Raw genomic sequence first — 24,259 nt, 5'->3', positions numbered from 1 at the left:
ATTAAAACGTTACGGATCTTGAAAAATGGTGACACAATCCCTACATGTTTTAGGCACTCTTCTGATTTTTTTCACCACTGAAATAATATAAAAAAACTGATGTTTGGTGTCGCCATAATCGGACTGATGAGGAGAGTCATATTGCAAGGTCATTATTGCCACAATATGTACAATGTATAAACAAATTCCCGCAGAATTGTCAGAATTGCATTTCATAATTTCGCCTCACTTAAATTTTTTTTCTGATTTCCACTACAGTGATTATATTAACACTCTCAGTACAGTACATGCACATATACACACGTTAAATTAAATCAAACCTCAAGGGAAATGTCTTTAAAGGGAACCCGTCATGTAAAAAAAAAACCACTATACCTTATATATGTATGATTCCTTTGTTAAATAAAGAATTAAAAAAAAACAACAAAAACCACTATTAATTTGCAGATATAGGGTTAATCTACAGGTTAATAATCAATTCTGAAGCTGTGTGACTGAGAGCCCCACTGCAGGGAGGAAATAAACTTTATTCCTCCTGGCATTGGACCCGGCTGTCAGTCAGTGCAGGGAGTAAGGTTACAGCCGCCAATCACTATGCACTGACCGGTGACTGAAGCTGCGCCAGCGCCACTCCCATGACTGACGGCTGTCAGACTGTCAGGAGGCATAAAGTTAATTTCCTCCGGGCAGCGGGACTCTCAGCGCGGGCAGAGGGACTCTCAGCGAGGCCAGGGGGACCTCTCAGCGTGGTTAGCGGGACTCTCAGCGTGGGCACCAAGCAGATTCAGAATGCTATTAACCTGCAGATTAACCTCATATCTGCAAATATCAAAAAACTGACTGCTACATCCAAGAAACAGACATATGTGAACAGCGGCATACTGAAGGAACTAGTCAATGGAATAAGCAAAAACAGCTGCACACTGAAATATAATACTAGTTAAACATTTAATACAAGATATTTGGAACTGCAATACTGCCATAAAAACTAGGTTGAAAATGAGGTACTTATTCGGCCAATTTGTGATAAGCCCGATAGTCAACGACAAGGTGTATTCCCATAGATGGGGCCTTATTCTTCAAAGCCTCTACCTGGGCTACAAGCCTACAATTTAAAGGGAAGGTAGAATCCAGCTATATTTATAATTTAGACGCCCTTGGCTGGAGGGAGGAGTTTTCAGTCAGAAGGGAGTATACTACAAATATCAAAAAACTGGCTAGCAAATCCAAGAAAAAGACAAATGTGAACAGGTGCACACTGAAGGAACTAGTCCATACAATTAAAGCGAATACAGCTGCACACTGAAATGCCAAACTACTGTAGGTGAACACTGAATATAAGAAACTGGGAACTGCATTACTGCCATAAAAAGTAAGTTAAAAATGAGGTAGTTGTCAGTGGCTGTTGAGCTTATCACGAATTGTACCAAGTAGCTCATTTGTAACCTAGTTTCTATATCAGTAATTTATTTCAAAATTTCTTATGGTCAATGATTACCTAGTATAGCATTTCAGTGTGCAGCTGTATTCACTTTAAAGAGAACTAACCATCAGGATTTTCATATATACAGTAAAGCCAGTGCTATACTGGCGCTAGGATGTTGAATGTAAGCATAGCTTTTGTTCTGAGAGTGGATGTTTTATTTCAGAAATATGTGAAAGTAAAGTTCCAGCAATGCACTGCTATTTGATTGACAGGTGCAACAGAAAGGGAATATGTGGGTTGGTTCTTGCTGTCTATTCGCACCTCTGTCTGTCTGCCTGTGCTAGAATTAACGTCTATTATGGCGACAGGGGAAGGAATAGATAGTAAGACCCGACGCATGTATTCCCTTCCTGTTGTACCTGTCAATCACCTGCAGCAGTGCATTGCTGGAACTTTACTTGCACGTATTTCTGAAATAAAAGCTCCAATCTGAGAAGAAAAGCTATGCTTACATTCAGCATCCTAGCCCCAGTATAGCACTGGCTTTACTTTATATATGACAATCCTGCTGGTTGGTTCTCTTTAATTGTATTAACCCCATATCTGCAAGTTGATAGTGTTTTTGTACATGACAGGTTCCCTTTATATGACAGTTAAGTCGGTATTTGCTAGCATTTCCAATGTGAGCTGCACCAATCTCATCTTGAAGATCAATTCCTAAAGCCACAGCAACAGAGGAAATGAGATTTAATTGTTCTTTATATTAAATTCATTTTTCCTTCTTATCATCTATTCACAAAGGAGATGGTGATATCACGGAGTTTGCTGCTGCTTCTTTTATACAGATAATAGATACAGAAATAGGATTTGTTGATACAAGTATATTGTTTTCTATGATTTACCAGTTCTGCATAGTCAGGGCATAAAATACTGATCTCCACAGTCCTGTTATACAAATTATTACTATTAGTTTTCACTGTCGTCATCTCTGACAGGTCACGCACTAAGATTTTATAGCTTTTCGCTGGAGACTGTGTACAAAAAATAATAATACAGTAAAGGTGTGCATACGCATTAGACTAACACCAGCAAAAAAGAAAGATGTAAACCAAAATGGATAAACATCAGCTAAAATTTAGCAATTAACAATTGTATTAGTCGTTATCTGACCTAGAAGAGTAGCAAGACCACCATATACATTAGATATTCAGCCAGTCCCACTGTTAACAAATATCCTGTAATAGCTGGTGCTTATATACCATGCTGCTTCAGCTGCTGCAGAACCTCAGTAGTCAGTACTCTTCTTCAAAAACAGTTTTTGAGCATCTGGGATATGAATAATAAGACACTGCCAAAAATTCAACATTGTTTTTTTCCGAGATGAAGGAGACTCCGTCATGGTTCACTGAGAGGATGAGCTGAAGTCAAAAGAATAAGGAAGGGAAAACTGGGAGAGCAGCAGACAAGGAGGAAAGCAACGAGGAGAAGATGTAAACGGTCAATATCATGTTCAATAAATCTATCAGAACAGCTCTCTATTGTCAGAGATTACTGTCGTTTACGGCCTCCTTAAAGGGATTTTTGGTATAGCTTTTTTAAATAATAATAATGATAATAATACTGCACAAGTAATCTGATTGGAGGATTGATTTTTCTAAGACTTAATTCACACAAACGTAGAAAAAAACATCAACGTTTCATCCAGAAAACTCAGATTATTTTTTTTTCTCACTTGGCATGTGTGTATAATTCTTTTTTTCAGCAGCAGTTAATAATTTAAAGAGACCATTTACAGTTTCCTATGTTAATGACATGCAATGTAGCCATAAAAAAGTCTGCTATATGGAGGCTCCTTCTGGCATCTAACTTATTGTGACTAGGTGAGTCTCATCTGACACAGGAAAAAAAGTGAAAGCTGCAATATTTTTCAGCCACAGATTCGATCAGTCAAAAAAATCCCCCCCCCAAAAAATCGCTCCTCTGCACTGCCCCATTGAATGCCATTGTTCCGATTGCTGTCTAATTTTACAGACAACACTGGGACTCATAATATGGTGGCGTAAACCGTCAACAAACAGCTAGATCTGGAAATGAATGACTAAAGGGGGTTTTACATGCAATGATATCGCTAACGATATGTCGTCTGGGTCACGGAGTTAGTGACGCACATCCGGCCTCGTTAGCGACGTCGTTGCGTGTGACACCTATGAGCGAGTGTTAACGATCAAAATTACTCACCTAATCGTTGATCGTTGACACGTCGTTCATTTCCCAAATATCGTAGCTGGTGCAGGACGGAGGTTGTTCATCGTTCCTGAGGCAGCACACATCGCTATGTGTGACACCCCAGGAATGACGAACAACAACGTACCTGCGTCCTGCCGGCAACGAGGTGGGCGTGTCGTTAATGCGGCTGCTCTCCGCCCCTCCGCTTCTATTGGTGGGCTGCTGTGTGACGTCTCTGTGACGGCGAACAAACCTGCCCCTTAAAAAAGAGGTTGTTCGCCGCCCACAGCGACGTCGCTAGGAAGGTAAGTACATGTGACGGGTACTAGTGATTTTGTACGCCACGGGCAGCGATTTGCCCGTGATGCACAAACGACGGGGGCGGGTGCTTTCACGAGCGACATCATTAGCGATGTTGCTGCGTGTAAAGCAGCCTTTAGAGTCCCTACACATAGCGCAAATATGTTTGTGGCAAATCCACCGCACTCCTCCTGAGTCCTCCATGTTGGTTTCTTGTTTTGGTGCCAAAATGCCCTGTAGTTCACACTATATATTACAAGGGTGAAGTCTGCAAAAATGATTGCCCTGCTGCGGATCTGAAAGTCGGCATTTCATGTCAAATTACGAGCAGAAAATATCTTCAATGTGTTGATCAGGTTTGCTATATTACATTGCTGGTACAGTATTATATTGCAGATCGACACTGGAGAATCCATTTTGCAAAACCACAGCAAATATGCAACATGTATCCACACTGAGGGTGCCTAAGTGTGGACTAACCACCAGGATTTTCCATATACAAACTAAAGCCAGTGCTATACTGGCACTATCATGCTGATTCTATACATACCTTTAGGGGCCCTTTGCACACTACGACATCGCAAGCCGATGCTGCGATGCCAAGAGCGATAGTCCCCGCCCCCGTCGCAGCTACGATATCATGGTGATAGCTGCCATAGCGAACATTATCGCTATGCCAGCTTCACATGCACTCACCTGCCCTGTTACGTCGCTCTGGCCGGCGACCCGCCTTCTTACTAAGGGGGAGGGTCGTGCGGCGTCATAGCGACGTCACACGGCAGGCGGCCAATAGAAGCGGAGGGGCGGAGATGAGCGGGACGTAAACATCCCGCCCACCTCCTTCCTTCCGCATTGGCAGCCGTGACGCAGGTAGGAGATGTTCCTCGCTCCTGCGGCTTCACACACAGCGATGTGTGCTGCCGCTGGAACGAGGAACAACATCGTAACATCGGTCATTTCCAAATCATGGAAATGACTGACGCTACATCGATGATACGATTACGACGCTTTTGCGCTCGTTAATCGTATCAAAAAGGCTTTACACACTACGATATCGACAGCGACGCCGGATGTGTGTCACTTTCGATTTGACCCCACCGACATCGCACCTGCGATATCGTAGTGTGCAAAGTACCCCTTCGTTGTAACATTGGATGTATAGGTTTTGAAATATAGACAACTAAAGTATGTGAAATACACTGTTACTTGATTGATAGGTGCTGCAGAATAATACGGGGGGAGGAAGGACAGGTAGGCAGACAGGGGCGGGAATAACTAGCAAAACCCGACCCATCTATTAGATATTCTGTAGCTGCTATCAATCAAATAACAGTGCATTTCACAATATTTACTTGCCTGTATTTCAGAAAGTATACATCCGATCTCACAGCTAAAGGTATGTTTAGAATCAGCATGATGGTGCCAGTATAGCACTGGCTTTAGTTTATATAGGAAAATGCTGGTGGTGGGTTCTCTTTATCACAGTGTATTAACCGGGCATAAAACCACTTACAGTAAAAAGGAATGCATAATATACAAATTTCTGCAGCTACATTCGGTTCTATGTTTGTGCCACTTGTCAATCTGTCTGCCGAGCAGTCGGTGCTAGTGCTCCCTCTGCTGTCATACAGCAGTCATTACATATACACATGCTCCATAATTTTTGCATCCTCATCCTTGGATGAAATCTCCACAACTCCATCTTGTGATATGACGATGGACTTGATCTTCTCAGACAGCTGTCTGTAGTCGTGGATAGAACATTCCTCTGCGATTTCTACCCATCCTTCCGGGGTGCAGACAACATCATTGAGGATGACTTGCTCCAATGCAGCTTGGCATAAAAATAGAAAGATACATTATATTATTTGTTAGATAAAAGATAGAGGGTATATAATGATAAAAGGAATTCTATGTATAAGCTTCAGCATAGTATAATGAGATAACAGATGCAGTGATCCATACTGTAGACACACTGTACTTCACTGGTTATTTTCTATACAGGTAGTGAGAAGGGTTAATACATTTCCGTGCTCAGACACCTCAGGATGCGTCTTAAGGAAGCTAATTGGTAAAGTAATTGTAAAATCTTCATTTGAGTTAGATCAGTTGTTTCCACTCTTCCCCACGGCAATCGCACATTACCCGTACATAAGAGCTATGGGGACAGGATAGCCATTATTATTATTATCTGTACACACAGCCGTGCTCATTATATGAGGTGGACACACAAGTCACGAAAGAAGAGGTATCCATAAGGGCACACGCCGAAAATCCTCTTGTGCTATGCTAGGACAGTGTGGAGGCGAGTGTGCCGAAAAGTCTGAGAAAGATGGTGGGTTTAATCATTCTGGGCATCACCAAATGCCCTCTTCATGGACAATTTTAATATTGGAACTTTAAACTACTCATCTTCCTTGTATAAAAAGACTTGAAGAGATTTTCTTATTTCGGAAAACTCCTCTACCCCGGCTACAGTTTTTTATTATAACTGTGCCTTACTCATCCTCCTTAGGTCCACCTTTGTCTCTTCCGCTGCTCTCCATATCTATTATGGTCTGCGGTGCTGATGTCACATCAACAGTGCTGCAGCCAGTTACTGAGCTCAGTGACTATGCCCAAGATGATGACCAGAACTGCTGCACTCGCTGCATTGGCTGCAGCAATATCGAAATGAAGTCAGCGCTGCAGACAATAAAAGACATTGCGGCAGCAGAGACTCGGCACTGGACCAAAGTAGGGGAGGATAGGACGGTTTTTATAAAAACAAAACTGCAGCCAGGGGATGGATTTTCAGAAACTGGAAACCCTTTTTAAAGGGAACCTGTCAGGTCCCATATGCATTCTGAGCTACAAGCAGGGTGATGTGTTGTCTAGTAACCCCTTCCTACCCATCCCTGTGTTGTAATATTGTGTAATATGAATGTATAAAAAAAAAGTTTTAAAACTTACGTGTTCACTATGTAACTGATCAGAGGCTCTAGTCCCCATGGGCGTTTGCATGCTTTCTGTGGCATCACACCCCTGTGGGTGTGATACCATGGATTTACATAAGCGACGTCACCATCAGCTCCTTCAGATCCTTACCATTCCCGCAGCCTTGTTATGCGGGTGCTTGCCTGTCAGCTTCAGACGCGCACTGCGCATGGTCGGAACTGCAGGAGTCTTCTAATCATGTACAGAGCGCGTCTGAAGCCGACAAGCAAGCACCTGGATAACAAGGCTGCGGGAATGACAAGCACGCACGCGCAGGATCTGAAGGAGCTGGCTGTGACGTCGCTCATGTAAATCCATGGTATCGCGCCCACAGGGCGACGCGAAGCCCAGGGGGCTAGAGCCTCTGATCTTTTACATAGGGAACATGTAAGTAATAAAACGTTTTTTCATACATTCATATTACATCATATTACAACACAGGGATGGGTAGGAAGGGGTTACTAGGCCACACATCACCCTGCTTGTAGGTTAGAACGCATATGGGACCTGATAGGTTCCCTTTAAATGGACCTCTCATTTCCCCTGACAGGTCTGTTTCCATAAAGACTTGCATTACCCATGAAAAATAACTATTCTGGAGACTCATTTCTCATAATATAGGGTTGCCCCGTTCCTCATGAAAAATTGACAATTGGGCATTACCTCTTCCATTGTCAAAGGGGCGATTCCTACAAAGTCTGACATTGTCATTATTGATTGGACAGTATAAGTCTACGTAGGGATACCACCCTAACACCCAGTTATCCATTTAGTCAATAATTTCTAGGAGGAATAACAGAGGAACGGCACCACACAGGTTTACAAGACACAATACAGAATTCTTATCTAAAACAGAACCTGCATTCAGCCAGGTGTATTACAAGACCGGTTCATCATTAGATTTGTGCCTTTTTTTTCTGGGGTAAAAATGCTTCTAATAGTGACTAATTTATTTTTGCGTTTTCCATTATTTTATTTGCACCCTTTTTAAGTTAACTTTATTTATTTTCTTTTTTAGGCATTACTCGGGAGCTTTTAGTTTCCCAGTGCTTAGCCTAATTCATCCTTTGCGACTTTTTCGAAATGTTGCAATATATATTTCTAGAATTGCACTTCAAGGGATTCTGTCAGCAGATTTGAGGCCTATAAGCTGCGGCCACCGACAGTGGGCTGTTATATACAGCATGTTAGAATGCTGTATATAAGAGACCAGGCCGCTTTGTCGAACGTTAAAATCACTTTATAATAATCACCTAAACGGTCACTGTGGTGGAGTTGGGCCATATGGGCGTCTCCATTCTCCGGTGCCTCCTCTTTCGGCCATCTTCGTCCTCCTTCTGAAGCCTGTGTGCATGGCGCGTCCTACATCATACAATGCACAGGACCTCAATGCTGGCGAGTGTGGATGACGTAGGATGCGTCATGCACTCCGACTTCAGAAGAAGGACAACAAAGATGGCTGAAAGAGGAGGCACCGGAAAACGGAGACATCCATATGACCCAACTCAACCGCAGCAACCGTTTAGGTAAATATTATAAAGTGATTTTTACGTTCTACACAACGAGCTGGGCTCTTATATACAGCATGTTAGAATGCTGTGTATAAGAGCCCACTGGTGGTGGTCGCAGCTTATAGGCCCCAAATCTGGTGACAGGTTCCCTTTAAGTTCCTACAGGAAAAGAACATTTGTCTAATTTTTTTTGTGCAATCATTTTGATGAAATTGGTGCAAAATCCATGAGTGCAAAAAAAACGATAAAACAGAATTTGGGTATTTGTGCGTAATTTACCTGCTCCATTTAAAGCCACTGATAAACTTCGATGAATAAAAATTAGTCAGATTGAGGCCGAATTCAGATGTCTGCGAAACACAGTGTATGGTTGTGAAGTTCAGGGCAGGAGACCGGCAGGGAATCTGTGCATCTCAGTCCATACATGTCCCGTAATTCACAGATGCCTTAATTTGACCTTATTCCCATTTTTAGGGTAGAAAAGGTGACATGTTTATAATCTGCATAATAAAACAATCCAAAACACTATCCTGTATCTATTCTCCGCCTTTAGGGAGGTCTCTTGTTTTGGGTATAATGCCACTGACCTTCTCCACACTGGTATATGCTCTCCAGCAGCTGGAATCCGTACTCCTTATGGTCAGTGCAGAGCAGGGACAACACGGCTTGCCCAACAGACAGAGCTGCCGGTTTACCGTTCCACTCTTTGGTCAATCCATTGATAAGTTCTGCAGTCGGACATTTCTTAAGCAAGAACAAGTAATCATCTGTAGGAAACAAAATCAGGATAGTGTAGATATGGGCTGTAATACTGGAGGAATGTATGACGGAAAATAAGTATAGTACGGTATGTATATTATGTATAAATCTGGCCTACAATAATCCAAAAGTCATGGACAGTATCACTCATGTTGTGCAAAACAGGGACAGACATAACGCACAAAATAAGAATATGGACTTTTGATCTCTTAGGAGTTTAATGCCGTGCTCACATCAGCGGTATTTTGCCGCAAACCCGGATCGCACGCTACTGCATGAGACCGCATGTTGCCGCAATTCCATAAGAAATGAATGGAGATGAAACATATTTCTGCCGGATCTGGTTTTGCGGCAAAATACCGCTGATGTGAGCGCGGCCTAATAAAGATAAAGCGTGGTTTTACCTCTGCCTCTCATCCCCCTTTAAGACCTTCCATCCTCCCAGATAAGACCCTATCTGCGCTTCTATTGTCTTTAAGGCTATTTTTCCGGCTACGGAGAATAGTTATCTCAATGAGGCCTTCATGCCGCATAATATGGTAACACTGAGTGACCGCTCTGTATATCAAATTATCCTTTTAGTTTTTGGACCAACAATGTCTATATCGAAAGAAATTATATCCAGTCAAAGGGAATGATGGACAGATAAATACCTTGAGGAAAATATACAGAACTATTTCTTCATGAAATAATATATTCTGTAAAAAACAGAGGCAGATCGTTTTTCTATTTTTTTGTTCTCTTCTGTAATTCCGCAATTCTGAATTATAAAATAAAATATACAAAAATAATTTCTTACCTAATGAAAAGCGTTTGCTCTGATGGGTGTAGTCTAGAGCCCCTTGGATCTGACCTTGTACACACATGCAGAGAGCAGCCTTCCGGAGGCTAGCACATTTTCGGTAGATTAGCTGAGCCAATGCCAGGCATGTGACCTTGTGGTATGGCTCTCTCTCTCCGTAATCCCAAATTACATCCCCTAGAGCTTCAGAGAATGTTATCCTGAAGCAGAGAGGTGAAAAACACAATGAATTCTGTAAATCATGTTAATTAGGCATAAGCCGTTACCACTCAGTGTAAAGCTGAATTTAACCCATTTACCCTAAACAATAATGCCATATGCTATTAAAGTTAAAGGCAGCATTGTCATTGCTGAGGGGAATGTCTGGCCCCTCAAAAATGGTCTTCTGGTTGTAAAATTGGGGTGTTGAATAACTCTTTATGTCAGGGGTAAGGATTTTTTTTTCTACCAGGGACCATTTTGATATTTATAACATCATTCAGGGCCGTAAACCATTGTCAACTTGAAATTTATTCTGTTATATTTGGTTAAACATATAATTAACTTACCAGTAATATAACGGCTAGAACCACTTCTCTTTGGACGACGTGTGATGCTATGAGCATTGATGATAATACTCGCAACTGCTTTTCCAGCTTTGCACCAGTGTGGGGGCGATCAAAAAGAATTTGCAGAAGTAAGTTTTGAACACAGATGTATGTTACACTATGTGCCTCTTTTTATTGCTGTATATAAAACACATATGAGACACCGAGACTGCTGTATATACATCACAAAGGATACACTGCTATTGCTGTACATACATCACAGAAGACACTGAGACTGCTGTATATATATATCACAAAGGATACACTGCTATTGCTGTACATACATCACAGGAGACACTGAGACTGCTGTCTATACATCACATAGGAAACTGTTATTGATATATATAAATATCACACAGAAGACACGTAAACCACTGTATATATGTCACATAGAGTACAGTCTATCCTATGTGATGTATATACAGGAGTCTGTGTCACCTATGTGATGTACAGTACATTGAGGAGCAAAAGGATAACAATGTTTTGAACTTTTCACTTCCTGCCTCCATATCTCACCCTCCACAACAGCTGTGAATGTGAGACTCCCTTCATTTTAGAGACATTCATCTTCGCTGTTTAAACATAAATTTGAATGGCAACTATTTAGCATATAATTAGTTATGCAGCCCCAGCTACTTCTCTGTCCCAGCCGTTTATGTGATGTATATGTCCTATTGTTGATGGCATGTATATGCAGTCCAAGCGTCTCCTATGTGATGTATGTACAGCAGTCTGTGTGTCCTATGTGTTGTACATACAGCAGTCTGTCTTTTTTGTGATGTATATACAGCAGTCAGTGTCTTCTATGTGATGTATATACAGTAATGGTAGTGTAAATGATGTACAGTGGTGTTCATAATTCCTGCATAGGATAAATTGATTTTTCAGGTTTTAAACGTTTTCTGTCGAATATCTTTGATGCTAATATGACATATTATATATGGTTTTGTTCAGAAAACAATTTTGCATTCTCTCTGTAATATTTTTAGCTTTTGAAGCGGTTTTGCATGAAATTATAGCAATAATATGGGAATTGAAAGCACAACTAAATATTGTACAGCTTCCGATCCAAAATTAGCCAATCACAGATGAGGTTCTTGTGACCAATCATAACCTGGATATGACAGCCAATCACATTCTATTACATTGCCTCACATCTGTTGCTTAGTTTGTTAGTTTTATCTGTAGGTCTATCTAGTGAATCATACTGTAGAGCTCTATGATGGGAGCCTTCAGATTTTTGTCAGCGGAGGATCGTGTGCGAGTTGTGGTGCTACATGAAGAGGGTTATACTGGCCCCCAGATCGCAAGGAAGGTCGGCTGTAATCAGAGGACAGTTGTAAGAATTTTGCAGAAACATAAGCAGCTTGGAATTACCCAGGACAAGCCCAGATCTGGTCGGCCCAGAAAGTCAACTAAAAGGGAGGATAGAGTACTGATAAGAACATCCCTTGCCAATCGAAAGCTCACCTCTCCTCAGCTTCTGCGAGAATCGCAAGAAAAGTGCAATATTGAGGTAGCAACATCAACTGTTAGGAAGAGATGTTTGGAAGCAGGATTGAGAGGGTGCAAGGCCCGAAAGAAGCCATTGATGACAGCCATACAAAAACAAAGGCGAAAACTGTGGGCATTGAAATATTCAAAATAGAGGAAGGAGGAGTGGGAAAAAGTGCTATTTAGTGATGAAAGCACTTTTTGCATTTTAGGAAATGATGGCAAGTCTTATGTGAGAAGGTTTCCACATGAAGAGTACAAGCCAGAGTGTTTGAGCTTCTCTGAAACATCCGATGAAAGTAATGGTCTGGGGCTGTATGGCAGCCAATAGTGTTGGAAGGCTTCATATTGTGGAGGGTATGGTTAATGCAAAAAATACATAGACATCTTTAATAAGAAAATGCTACCTTTTGCTCAACACCAGTTTTCAGGGGATTATATCTTCCAGGATGATAATGCTCCTTGTCACAGCGCTAAGACAGTAACGGAATGGAAAAAAATGAACAAGGTGGCTACTATTGACTGGCCAGCCCCGTCCCCGGACCTCAATCCAATTTAAAATTTGTGGCACAAGGTATCAATAGAGATATCTAAAAAACAGCCAAGGACCAAAAGAGATTTGATTGAGGCTTTGATACAGGCCTGGAACCACATCATCACTCGTGAACATCTGCAGAAGCTTGTTCACTCAATGCCACAGAGATGCAAGTTGGTGCTCAAGAGCAAAGGCTGGCCAATAAAGTATTAGAAGCTAAAGGTGCACTCAAAAAAGAGAATTTTGTTTACTTACCGTAAATTCTTTTTCTTATAGTTCCGACATGGGAGACCCAGACCATGGGTGTATAGCTTCTGCCTCCGGAGGACACACAAAGTACTACACTAAAAAGTGTAGCTCCTCCCTCCGAGCATATACACCCCCTGGATGACCAAATCTAGCCAGTTTAGTGCAAAAGCTGAAGGAGGACATCCACCCACAAGTAGAGATAGAGTAAAACCCGGAATAACCGGAACCTCTGTCTACAACAACAGCCGGTGAAAACACACGAAACAAGAACTGCCAACAGGCAACAGGGAGGGTGCTGGGTCTCCCATGTCGGAACTATAAGAAAAAGAATTTACGGTAAGTAAACAAAATTCTCTTTTTCTTCATCGTTCCTTATGGGAGACCCAGACCATGGGACGTCTCAAAGCAGTCCATGGGTGGGAAATAAACAGAAAACTGAGAAGTAGGCAAAACCTAACTTCACAAATGGGCGACAGCCGCCTGAAGGATGCGTCTGCCCAAGCTCGCATCTGCCGAAGCATGAGCATGCACTTGGTAGTGCTTCGAAAAGGTGTGCAGACTAGACCAAGTGGCAGCCTGACAGACCTGCTGAGCTGTAGCCTGGTGCCTGAAAGACCAAGAGGCACCGACAGCTCTGGTCGAGTGCGCCTTAATCCCCGGCGGGGGGGGGGCACCTGAGAACATTGGTAGGCATCGGATATGGCCGACCTAATCCAACGAGCTAGGGTCGGTTTAGAAGCCGAGAGACCCTTGCGCTGACCTGTGGTCAGCACAAAAAGAGAGGTGCACCGCCTAAGAGCAGCGGTGCGTGACACATAGATCCGGAGCGCCCGCACCAAATCTAAAGTATGCAACGCCTTCTCAAAGCGATGCACAGGGGCCGGACAAAGGGAAGGCAATGAAATGTCCTGGTTAAGGTGGAAAGGAGACACCACCTTAGGGAGAAAGTCCGGAGTCGGACGGAGAACCACCTTGTCTTGGTGAAAAACCAAAAAGGGTGACTCCGAAGAGAGCGCAGCCAAATCAGAGACTCTCCTGAGAGAAGTTATGGCCACCAGAAAGACCACTTTCTGTGAAAGTCGAAACAAAGAAACCTCCCTAAGAGGCTCAAAGGGGGGTTTCTGTAAGGCCGTGAGGACCAGATTAAGGTCCCAGGGATGCAGAGGCCGCCGGTAAGGCGGAATGATGTGAGATGCGCCCTGCATGAAGGTGCGCACCTGGGCCAGTCGGGCGATACGCCGCTGGAACAACACTGACAGAGCCGAAACCTGTCCCTTGAGGGAATTGAGGGATAGTCCTAGCTGCAGACCGGACTGTAGAAAGGACAGGATGGTCGGCAAGGAAAACGGCCAAGGAGCATGGCCGGAAGAGCGACACCAGGACAGGAAAATTCTCCAAGTCTTGTGGTAAATCCTGGCCGAGGAAGACTTCCGAGCCTGAGTCATAGTGGAGATGACCTCGGAAGGAATGCCTGAAGCCGTCAGGATCCAGGACTCAAGAGCCACGCCGTCAATCTGAGAGCCGCAGAATTCTGGCGGAAAAACGGACCTTGTGAGAGAAGGTCTGGGCGGTCCGGGAGATGCCACAGCACCTCTACGGACAGACGGAGCAGGTCTGGGTACCAAGCTCGCCTGGGCCAGTCTGGAGCAATGATTATGACTCGACGGCCCTCCATTCTGATCTTGCGCAGGACTCTGGGCAAGAGAGCTAGAGGGGGAAACACGTAGGCCAGACGGAACTGGGACCAATCCTGAACCAGCGCGTCCGCCGCCAAGGCCTGAGGATCGTGGGAGTGAGCCACGTAAACCGGGACCTTGTTGTTGTGCCGGAATGCCATTAGATCCACTTCCGGAGTGCCCCACTTGCGGCAGATTGACCGGAACACTGCCGGATGCAGGGCCCACTCGCCGCTGTCCACGGTTTGACGGCTGAGATAATCTGCCTCCCAGTTTTCTACGCCTGGGATGTGGACTGCGGATATGGTGGACTTGGAGTCCTCCGTCCACTGAAGGATACGTTGAACTTCCAACATTGCTAGGCGGTTGCGAGTCCCGCCCTGGTGATTGATGTAGGCAACTGCTGTCGCGTTGTCTGACTGGACTCGAATGTGCTTGCCCGCCAACAGGTGGTGAAAGGCTACGAGAGCTAGGAGCACAGCTCTGATTTCCAGCACATTGATCGAGAGGGCTGATTCGGACGAAGTCCAAGTGCCCTGTGCTCGGTGGTGGAGAAACACTGCTCCCCAGCCGGATAGACTGGCATCCGTGGTGAGAATCACCCAGGACGGGGCCAGAAAGGAGCGTCCCTGGGACAGAGAGAGGGGCCGAAGCCACCACTGAAGAGAGCTCCTGGTCTGTGGCGACAGAGCCACTAGCCTGTGCAAGGAAGAGGTCCGCTTGTCCCAACAGCGGAGAATGTCCAGCTGCAGGGGACGCAGATGGAACTGGGCAAAGGGAACCGCTTCCATTGACGCCACCATCTGACCCAGCACCTGCATGAGGTGCCTGATGGAATGACGGCGGGGCAGCAGAGAGCGCACCGCCAGATGAAGGGACTGCTGTTTGACTAAGGGCAGCTTCACAAGTGCCGGCAGAGTCTCGAATTGCATCCCTAGGTACGTAAGTTTCTGGGTCGGGGTCAGAGTGGACTTGGGCAGATTGACAAGCCACCCGAATTGAACAAGCGTGGCGAGAGTGAGCGAGACACTCCGCTGACAGTCTGCACTGGATGAAGCCTTGACTAGAAGGTCGTCCAGGTAAGGAATCACTGCCAACCCCTGGAGGTGCAGAACCGCATCCACTGCTGCCATGACCTTGGTGAATACACGAAGGGCCGTGGCTAACCCGAAGGGGAGAGCCACGAATTGGAAATGTTCCTCTCCGATTGCAAAACGTAGCCAATGCTGGTGTGAAACTGCAATTGGCACATGCAGATAGGCATCTCTGATGTCGATGGATGCTAGAAAATCTCCTTGGGTCATTGAGGCAATGACCGATCGCAGAGATTCCATGCGAAAGTGCCGCACCTGAACATGCTTGTTGAGAAGCTTGAGATCCAGGATGGGCCGGAAGGAACCGTCCTTCTTGGGGACTAGGAAGAGGTTTGAGTAGAAACCTCTGAACCGTTCCCGGACGGGAACCGGTACAATTACTCTTTTGGCCTGCAAGGATGCCACGGCCTGAGAGAAGGCGGCGGCTTTGGAGCAGGGGGGAGTGGACAGAAAAAAATCTGTTTGGCAGGCTGGAAGAAAATTCTATCCTGTAGCCGTGGGAGATGATATCCCGCACCCACTGATCGGAGACGTGTTGAACCCACACGTCGCCAAAGTGGGAGAGCCTGCCACCGACCAAGGACGTTGCTGGCGCAGCCAGATAGTCAAGAGGAGGCTGCCTTAGTGGCAGCGGCTCCTCCGTTCTTCTGAGGACGCGGCTTCGTGCGCCAGCTGGGTTTTCGATCCTTGGCTGAGTTAGTGGACGAGGCTGAGTCAGAGAAGCAGAGACGGCCTTAAGAGCCCACACTGCTGCAAAAGACGGGGAGAACGAGGCCCCTGCCGCTTCATATACAGATTTGGCCAGAAGGTCAACCTGGCGGTCAGTGGGATCCTTAAGTGAGGTGCCATTGGCCACAGATACAACTGTCCGGGCTGAGATTCTAGACACCGGAGGATCTACCTTTGGTGAATGAGCCCACTCCTTGACCACCCCTGGTGGAAAGGGAAAACGGTCATCAGAACTACGCTTTGGGAAGCGTTTGTCAGGACAGGCCCTGGGCTTGGTCACAGTGGCCTGAAAACTGGAGTGGTTAAAAAACATACTCCTTGCTCTCTTAGGTGAGGTAAACTGGTGTTTTTCTACCAGAGAGGCTTGTTCCTCTGACACTGGTGGATTGAGGTCCAGTACGGAATTAATGGACGCAATCAAGTCACTAACATCCGCATCACCTTCAGTTAGATCAATGGGGTACATAGAGGTAGCGTCCGAGCCCACAGTAAAGGCATCCTCCTCGCCCTGCGATTCAGCTCGTGAATCAGAACCGTGGGACGAGGAAGGAGAAGAGTCCCTGCGTCTCCATTTAGGAGGACGGGGTCTGGGAACAGATGAAAAATCCTCTGTGAGCTCTGCAGAGCGAGTCGGAGCAGCAGAGGCGCCCTGAGAAGGGGGCTGATGCATGCTCAGCAGAGTCCGGGACAGCTGTCCCATGGAGTCGGCAAAGGACTGGGAGATAACTTTAGAAAACGAAGTTACCCAAGCCGGGGGTTCATCCACCGGGGCTGGAGCAGCCAGAGGGACCCCTGGGGAGACTCCAGGCTGAGGCACCACCATGTTAGAGCAGGCATCACAATGTGGATATGTGCTCGGTTCAGGCAGTACGAGCTTACATGCAGTGCATATAGAGTAAAGCCTTGCAGCCTTGCTCCTAGTGAGAGACATGCTGCTGAGGTGGAGGCTCTGCAGTAAGGAACAAACTCCTTCAGAATGACCCCCAGAGAGTGTACAAGAAAGTCCACAACCAGAGGTTGTGGCTTACCAGACCGTTTTGTGTGCTCTCCGGATTCCACAGCTTGGACCCCCAGACAGATGCAGAACTGCAGCAGCCAGCGCCGATCAGTGTGTGAACGCTGATAAAATGGCGCCGGAGTGAGGAGGGGGGGCGGGGTTTAGTCCAAGAGCGGGAACCGGAGGGCCAAGGAGAAATACAGGGGAGGGAAACATCTCCTCAGAGAGGAGTGTCCTCCCCTGAGCTGAACGGCCGGTGGGCGGCGCCGCACTGTCCCTCTGCATGACTGACATGCAGGGGCAGTGAAACCGAAAGTAGGCCGCAGCCGAAGCCGGGGCCTAAATTTTTCCATGCGGCCGACGAGCAGGCACCCTCTGCGCGGTTCTCAGGAGAAAACCAGAGAACCGTCCGGAAATCACAGCAAAGTTAAATAACACACTCTCCCCACAATAAATGTACAAGGGACCCCTCAATAACGTCTCAATACTTAGCTTATGAGACGCAGGGCCAGGTCCCTGAGGGGTGAGCGCTCCGTCCGGCAGGGTCCTGAAAGGGCTGCGGATGGAGACCGGTCTCCTGCAAAGCAGTGAGAACCGTGATGGCTCCCACTTCAAGCCAGAGCCCGAGGGATGGTGAAGGAGCGCAGCATTTAAGGCTCCAGCCTTGTAAAATCAACCTTAACAGCACCGCCGACACAGTGGGGTGAGTAGGGACATGCCGGGAGTCCAGCTTGGACCCGCTTTTCTTCCAACTCTTTGAAATCAAAAATCAGATGAGAATGCATGTGTGTGTGACCTCCTGAACACAAAGCATTGAACTGGCTAGATTTGGTCATCCAGGGGGTGTATATGCTCGGAGGGAGGAGCTACACTTTTTAGTGTAGTACTTTGTGTGTTCTCCGGAGGCAGAAGCTATACACCCATGGTCTGGGTCTCCCATAAGGAACGATGAAGAAAGGCCCTTTTCAGGACTCTGAATTAAATAAAAAAATAATAACTCTTAAAAAGTAAAATTTAAGTCTGTGTGAACTTGCATTGGACGTTAATGAACTTAGAAACCTGTTCACCATTCTACACACTGTACTGGTGTAGGTATGGTTATGCTGTAAAAAAAGATATCAAAAATGCACATATCATAACAATCTATACACTTGGGACATTCAAAAATGAGTATGGCATACAATGAGGGATTACAAAAACATATATGTTCCACCAGTTTCACTGTAGAGATGCAGAAGTATAAAATATATAGTTTTCTTTAAGCCTATGCAGGACTTATGAACACCACTGTATATACAGGAGTCTGTGTCTCCTATGTGATGTATATACAGCAGTCTCGGTGTCTCCTATGTGATGTATACTTGAGACCTCACACTGCTTGAGTTCTATAAATATGATATGAGCAGTGAATATCCCACAGTGAGGAGACATATAGTGTAATATATATCTGTGTTCCAAACTTACTGTTGCGAGTTCTTTTAAAAATTAATTGCAAAAAGTCGACAGCTCCAGACAACTCTGGAAAAGCAGTTGCAAATACTATTACCAAAAGCACCTAATGTCACCCATCTCTACAAGAGAAGCAGTTCCAGTCATCACATTAGGGGTGAGTTAATTATATGTTTGAACTATTATAGCAGCATAAATTTAAAGTTGATAATTTTGTATGGCCCCTGAAGAATATTATAAATATCTAAATGGCCCCTGGCAGTGAAAGGGTTCTCCACTCCCGCTTTAGAATAATGTTGGCTGAACCTGGTAAATTCCAACTGGTTTGGCCAACAGTTTTATGTGTATGGAGGCATCACTACTGTCCCCCCACAGATGATTTAAAGGAATATAGGCATCAGACTGTTAATTCTTTTATTCTCTAAATCTAAAAGATAAGCTGTCACCAGAGAGGCTACGGAGAGTGAACAGTGCTGTGTATGGGAGAGTCAGGAGGGATAGCTGCAGGCCCAAGGATCAACTGAATCAACATTTGGCTGACAGCTATCTACCATATATGGGGGTCTATACAATGGACTGTCTGACGATGTGCCAATTAATGGCAGACCATCTCATCACAGATTATCACAGAGGCCTTATCGTGAAAGATAACCCTCTGGTATCTTTTGATACTCAAGTTACTTTTGTCTCACATTACAACATACCTCTTGTTTGGCTTATATTATTATTATTATTATTATTAATAATAATAATGATAATCATAGCGCCAATTATTCCATGGCGCTTTACATGTGAAAAGGGTATACATAATAGGGACCAGTATAATAATTATAAACAACACAAGGCACAGACAGGTACAGGAGGATAGAGGTCCCTGCCCGCAAGGGCTCACACTATACAAGGGATAGGTGAGGATACAGTAGGTGAGGTTAGGGCTGGTCGTGAGGCGCTGTATCAGACTGAGGGTTACGGCAGGTTGTAGGCTTGTCGGAAGAGGTGGGTCTTCAGGTTCCTTTTGAAGCTTGTCAAGGTAGGCGAGAGTCTGATATGTTGTGGCAGAGCATTCCAGAGTATGGGGGAGGCACGCGAGAAATCTTGGATGGGATGGTGGGAAGAGGAGATAAGAGGAGAGTAAAGAGGGAGATCTTGTGAGGATTGAAGGCTATGTGCGGGTAAGTACCAGGAGACTAGGTATGTACAGTATATATATATATATATATATATATATATATAGATAGATAGATAGATAGATAGATAGATAGATAGATAGATAGATATAGATATATATATATATATAGATATATATATGTGTCTATTTACCTTGTTTGGCATATGTTTCCGCATTTAAACCAATCCACTTTTTTTGCCATACCATACCTAAAACTGGATTTGCCTCCAAATTTGAGGCACACTTGGGATAGTAAATCTGCTCCAATGAGTATATTGATAATTGAAGCCAATATGCTACGACTGATGGAAAAAATGACATCAAGGTCTGTATGAAGCATGAGAATAGCGAACACAGTAGAAGGCAGCTGCTCCACCAGTCTGCTGTGCAGATGAGCACACCGGGCTAATTATGTCTAAGGCCCTGTGCGCACTTACCATTTTTTGCCGCGGATCTTCTGCGGTTTTGCTGCATGTTTCGCTGCATGTTATGTTCATAACATCTCTGCAGTGATTCACCAGCAAAACCTATGGGAAAAAAATGCTGTGCGCACTATTCGGATTTTGACAGCTGCATGTTTTGCTGCGGGATTCCCGCAGCAAAAACAACTGCATGTCACTTCTTTTCCGCACGTCGCTGCGGGATTTCACTCCATTGACTGCCATGTAATCGTGAAATCCCGCAGGGAATAACGCAGGCAGCAAATTCTGTGCAGTTCATTGCATTTTCCTGCATTATTCCCTCCGGTATTTCGCGGTTTACCTGCGGTAATGTTCATCGCTGCCTGCGGTTTGCAGGGAAGTGATGTCATTATGACAGGAAGAGGAAGCGGAGCAGAGAGTAAACACACACATCACAGACATAGAACACACACACATCACACTCACACACAGACATATAGAATACACATACAAATCAAACGGACATATAGAAAAAAAAACACGTGGGCTCCGCCATATTTTTACCGTCCAGCCGAGGTAAGCACACAGCGGCGGCCCGGTATTCTCAGGCTGGGAAAAGCGAGGGCCAGGGTTAATGCCCCCCCCCCTTCCGCAGCCGAGAATATCAGCCCGCAGCTGCCCCGGGACTGTTGCATCCATTATGCGGCAGTCCCGGAGTGTCCCCGGCTCTTCCAGATGCCGTGATGCGGTGGCTATCCAGGTAATAATGAGTTAAATGACAGCGGATCGCCGCCATTTAAATCCCGGCTTGATCATGGCATCATCTATGAGACAGCTGACATGATCAACCCGTCAGTAAAGTGAAAAAAACACACACCGAAAAATCCTTTATTTTAAATAAAACACAAAAAGCCCCTGGTTCACCCCTTTATTAACCCCCCGAAACACACAGCTCCGCCGTAATCCACGTCCTGTGATGCTTGCATCCAGCCGCGACTGACACACAGCGCTGAATGCAGCCTCGCAGCGAGACAGTAGAGAGGTAATTACAGGTCATTTCCCACGGCCGGTAATGTGAACAACACGTTACCGCTCGGGAGAAATGCAGCGTGTGCTCACAGGGACTCTATCTATCCCTCTATCTATTCTTCTATCTGTCTTCTATTCTTCTGTCTATTTATCTATTTATCTGTCTGCTAGCTATCTCAGAAGGAAATTATTTTTTTTTTCTTTCAATGTGCTTTATTGCATTGAATGCATTAAAGCACATGTACCAACCCGCATGTGGCAAAACCGCGAACAATACCGCGGTAAAGCCGCAGCAAACCGCATGCGGTTTTCGGGTGTGGTTTGCTGCGTTTTTTTTTTACCGCGGGTGCGGTAATCTTTAAGACCCTGCGGAATTTTCTTAAGAAAATTCTGTTTTCCAGTGCGCACAGGGCCTTAGGATGTGACCAGCCTGATATTTCATTTTCCTGTCTGAACCCAGCCTTATACATACTACATGAATATGTCTTACCTTTGTTGAGTTACCCAGTGAATAATCAGCTCCATCTTCTCATAGGAGACAGCACACTTAATAGCTTCCAGTGTGAGCGATGCATTAACAGGATGCTTGGCTGAGTTGCTTGATTCCATAAGAGCCTCAAAAAACATCATTAAAGGTGACAAATTGTCTTTACCAACAACAACAGCTGAAAATGAAAGGAAATAATATCATATTCATTGCATGATCCACCCCAATAATCCAGAAAATATCAAAATATAACAGAACAACACGGCTGGCAAAAAGGATTTTCACCAGTTCACTTTTTTGGAGCTCTATGTACGAAGCAGCCAGCTACTTGGTCACATATGCAAGATGTATGATATTCTATATATCAGCCATTCACATTACAGATGGTGAAATCTGCGGTAATGTCCACATCTTTAATTGACAAGGTGTAAATGACAAAACCTGTAGCAAGAAACCGTGAGATTGAGCTGGTAATAAGTGGTGGAAAATCTGATGCACATACTCCATTAGTAGTGTCCTGTGTGCACGTACCCTAATAGTATGGTGCCTTGGGTGCACGTACCCTAATAGTGCTCTGTGTTTATATATCCTAATAGTATAGTGCCCTGTGTGCCCATATCTTAATAGTATAGTGCTCTGTGAGCACATACCCTAATAGTATAGTGCCCTGTGTGCACATACCCTAATAGTATAGTGCCCTGTGTGCCCATATCCTAACAGTATAGTGCCCTGTGTGCACATACCCTAATAGTATAGTGCCCTGTGTGCACATACCCTAATAGTATAGTGCCCTGTGTGCACATATCCTAATAGTATAGTGCTCTGGGTGCCCATATCCTAATAGTATAGTGCTCTGTGTGTCCATACCCTAATAGTATAGTGTCCTGTGAGCACATACCCTAATAGTATAGTGCCCTGTGTGCACATACCCTAATAGTATAGTGCCCTGTGTGCCCATATCCTAATAGTATAGTGCCCTGTGTGCACATACCCTAATAGTATAGTGCCCTGTGTGCACATACCCTAATAGTATAGTGCCCTGTGTGCCCATATCCTAATAGTATAGTGCCCTGTGTGCACATACCCTAATAGTATAGTGCCCTGTGTGCACATACCCTAATAGTATAGTGCCCTGTGTGCACATACCCTAATAGTATCGTGCCCTGTGTGCACATACCCTAATAGTATAGTGCCCTGTGTGCACATACCCTAATAGTATAGTGCCCTGTGTGCCCATATCCTAATAGTATAGTGCCCTGTGTGCCCATATCCTAATAGTATAGTGACCTGTGTGCACATACCCTAATAGTATAGTGCCCTGTGTGCACATACTATAATAGTATAGTGCCCTGTGTGCACATACCCTAACAGTATAGTGCTCTGTGTCCACACACTTGAATAGTAAAGTGCCCTGTGTGCACATAGCTTAATGGTATAGTGCTCTGTATGCATGTATCCTAATAGTATAGTGCTCTGTGTGCATGTATCCTAACAGTATAGTGCTCTGTGTACATGTATCCTAATAGTATAGTGCTCTGTGTGCATGTATCCTAATAGTATAGTGCTCTGTGTGCATGTATCCTAATAGTATAGTGCTCTGTGTACATGTATCCTAATAGTATAGTGCTCTGTGTGCATGTATCCTAATAGTATAGTGCTCTGTGTACATGTATCCTAATAGTATAGTGCTCTGTGTGCATGTATCCTAATAGTATAGTGCTCTGTGTGCATGTATCCTAATAGTATAGTGCTCTGTGTACATGTATCCTAATAGTATAGTGCTCTGTGTGCATGTATCCTAATAGTATAGTGCTCTGTGTGCATGTATCCTAATAGTATAGTGCTCTGTGTACATGTATCCTAATAGTATAGTGCTCTGTGTGCATGTATCCTAATAGTATAGTGCCTTGTGTGCACATACCCTAATGGTATAGTACTTTGTGTGCATATATCCTAATAGTATAGTGCTCTGTGTGCCCATATCCTAATAGTATAGTGCTCTGTGTTAATGTACCCTAATAATTTAGCATCCAATGTGCACATACCCAATTAATATTCCTGGACACAATCTGGGCATAAATAAGGAGGTAAGTGTGGACAATATGATGGCTCTGACCTAGTTGGTGTGTTTATTGCACTTGGGGCACCAAATTAGCCTACTATATGAGTGTATCATCCTCCTGTGCCACAACATGGAGTCAAGAACAATGTGCAAGGAGAAGTCTGTCCATGTTTTAAGTCACTGCCTATTTAAAGATTAAGGGGTACTTTGCACGCTGCGACATCGCAAGCCGATGCTGCGACGCAGCTGCGATATCCTTGTGGTAGCTGTCGTAGCGAACATTATCGCTACGTCAGCTTCAC

General features: G+C 44.7%; 1 protein-coding gene across 1 annotated transcript in view; it reads right to left on the bottom strand.

Annotated features, from left to right (window-relative positions):
• Window positions 1–5,409: 5,409 nt before the first annotated feature.
• Window positions 5,410–24,259, bottom strand: part of CLHC1 (clathrin heavy chain linker domain containing 1) — a 59,276-nt gene continuing 40,426 nt past the window's right edge. Inside the window, exons 9-12 of the mRNA XM_075339331.1 lie at window positions 21,899–22,073; window positions 9,998–10,200; window positions 9,027–9,206; window positions 5,410–5,786 (exon numbers count right to left, since the gene is read on the bottom strand). Coding sequence (XP_075195446.1) covers window positions 5,590–5,786; window positions 9,027–9,206; window positions 9,998–10,200; window positions 21,899–22,073 — 755 coding nt within the window. The 3' untranslated portion in view covers window positions 5,410–5,589. The remainder of the gene's footprint in view (window positions 5,787–9,026; window positions 9,207–9,997; window positions 10,201–21,898; window positions 22,074–24,259) is intronic.

Source organism: Anomaloglossus baeobatrachus, chromosome 3, assembly GCF_048569485.1.
Source record: "Anomaloglossus baeobatrachus isolate aAnoBae1 chromosome 3, aAnoBae1.hap1, whole genome shotgun sequence".
Taxonomy (NCBI): domain Eukaryota; kingdom Metazoa; phylum Chordata; class Amphibia; order Anura; family Aromobatidae; genus Anomaloglossus; species Anomaloglossus baeobatrachus.
This window is presented reverse-complemented; position numbering and strand designations above follow the sequence as displayed.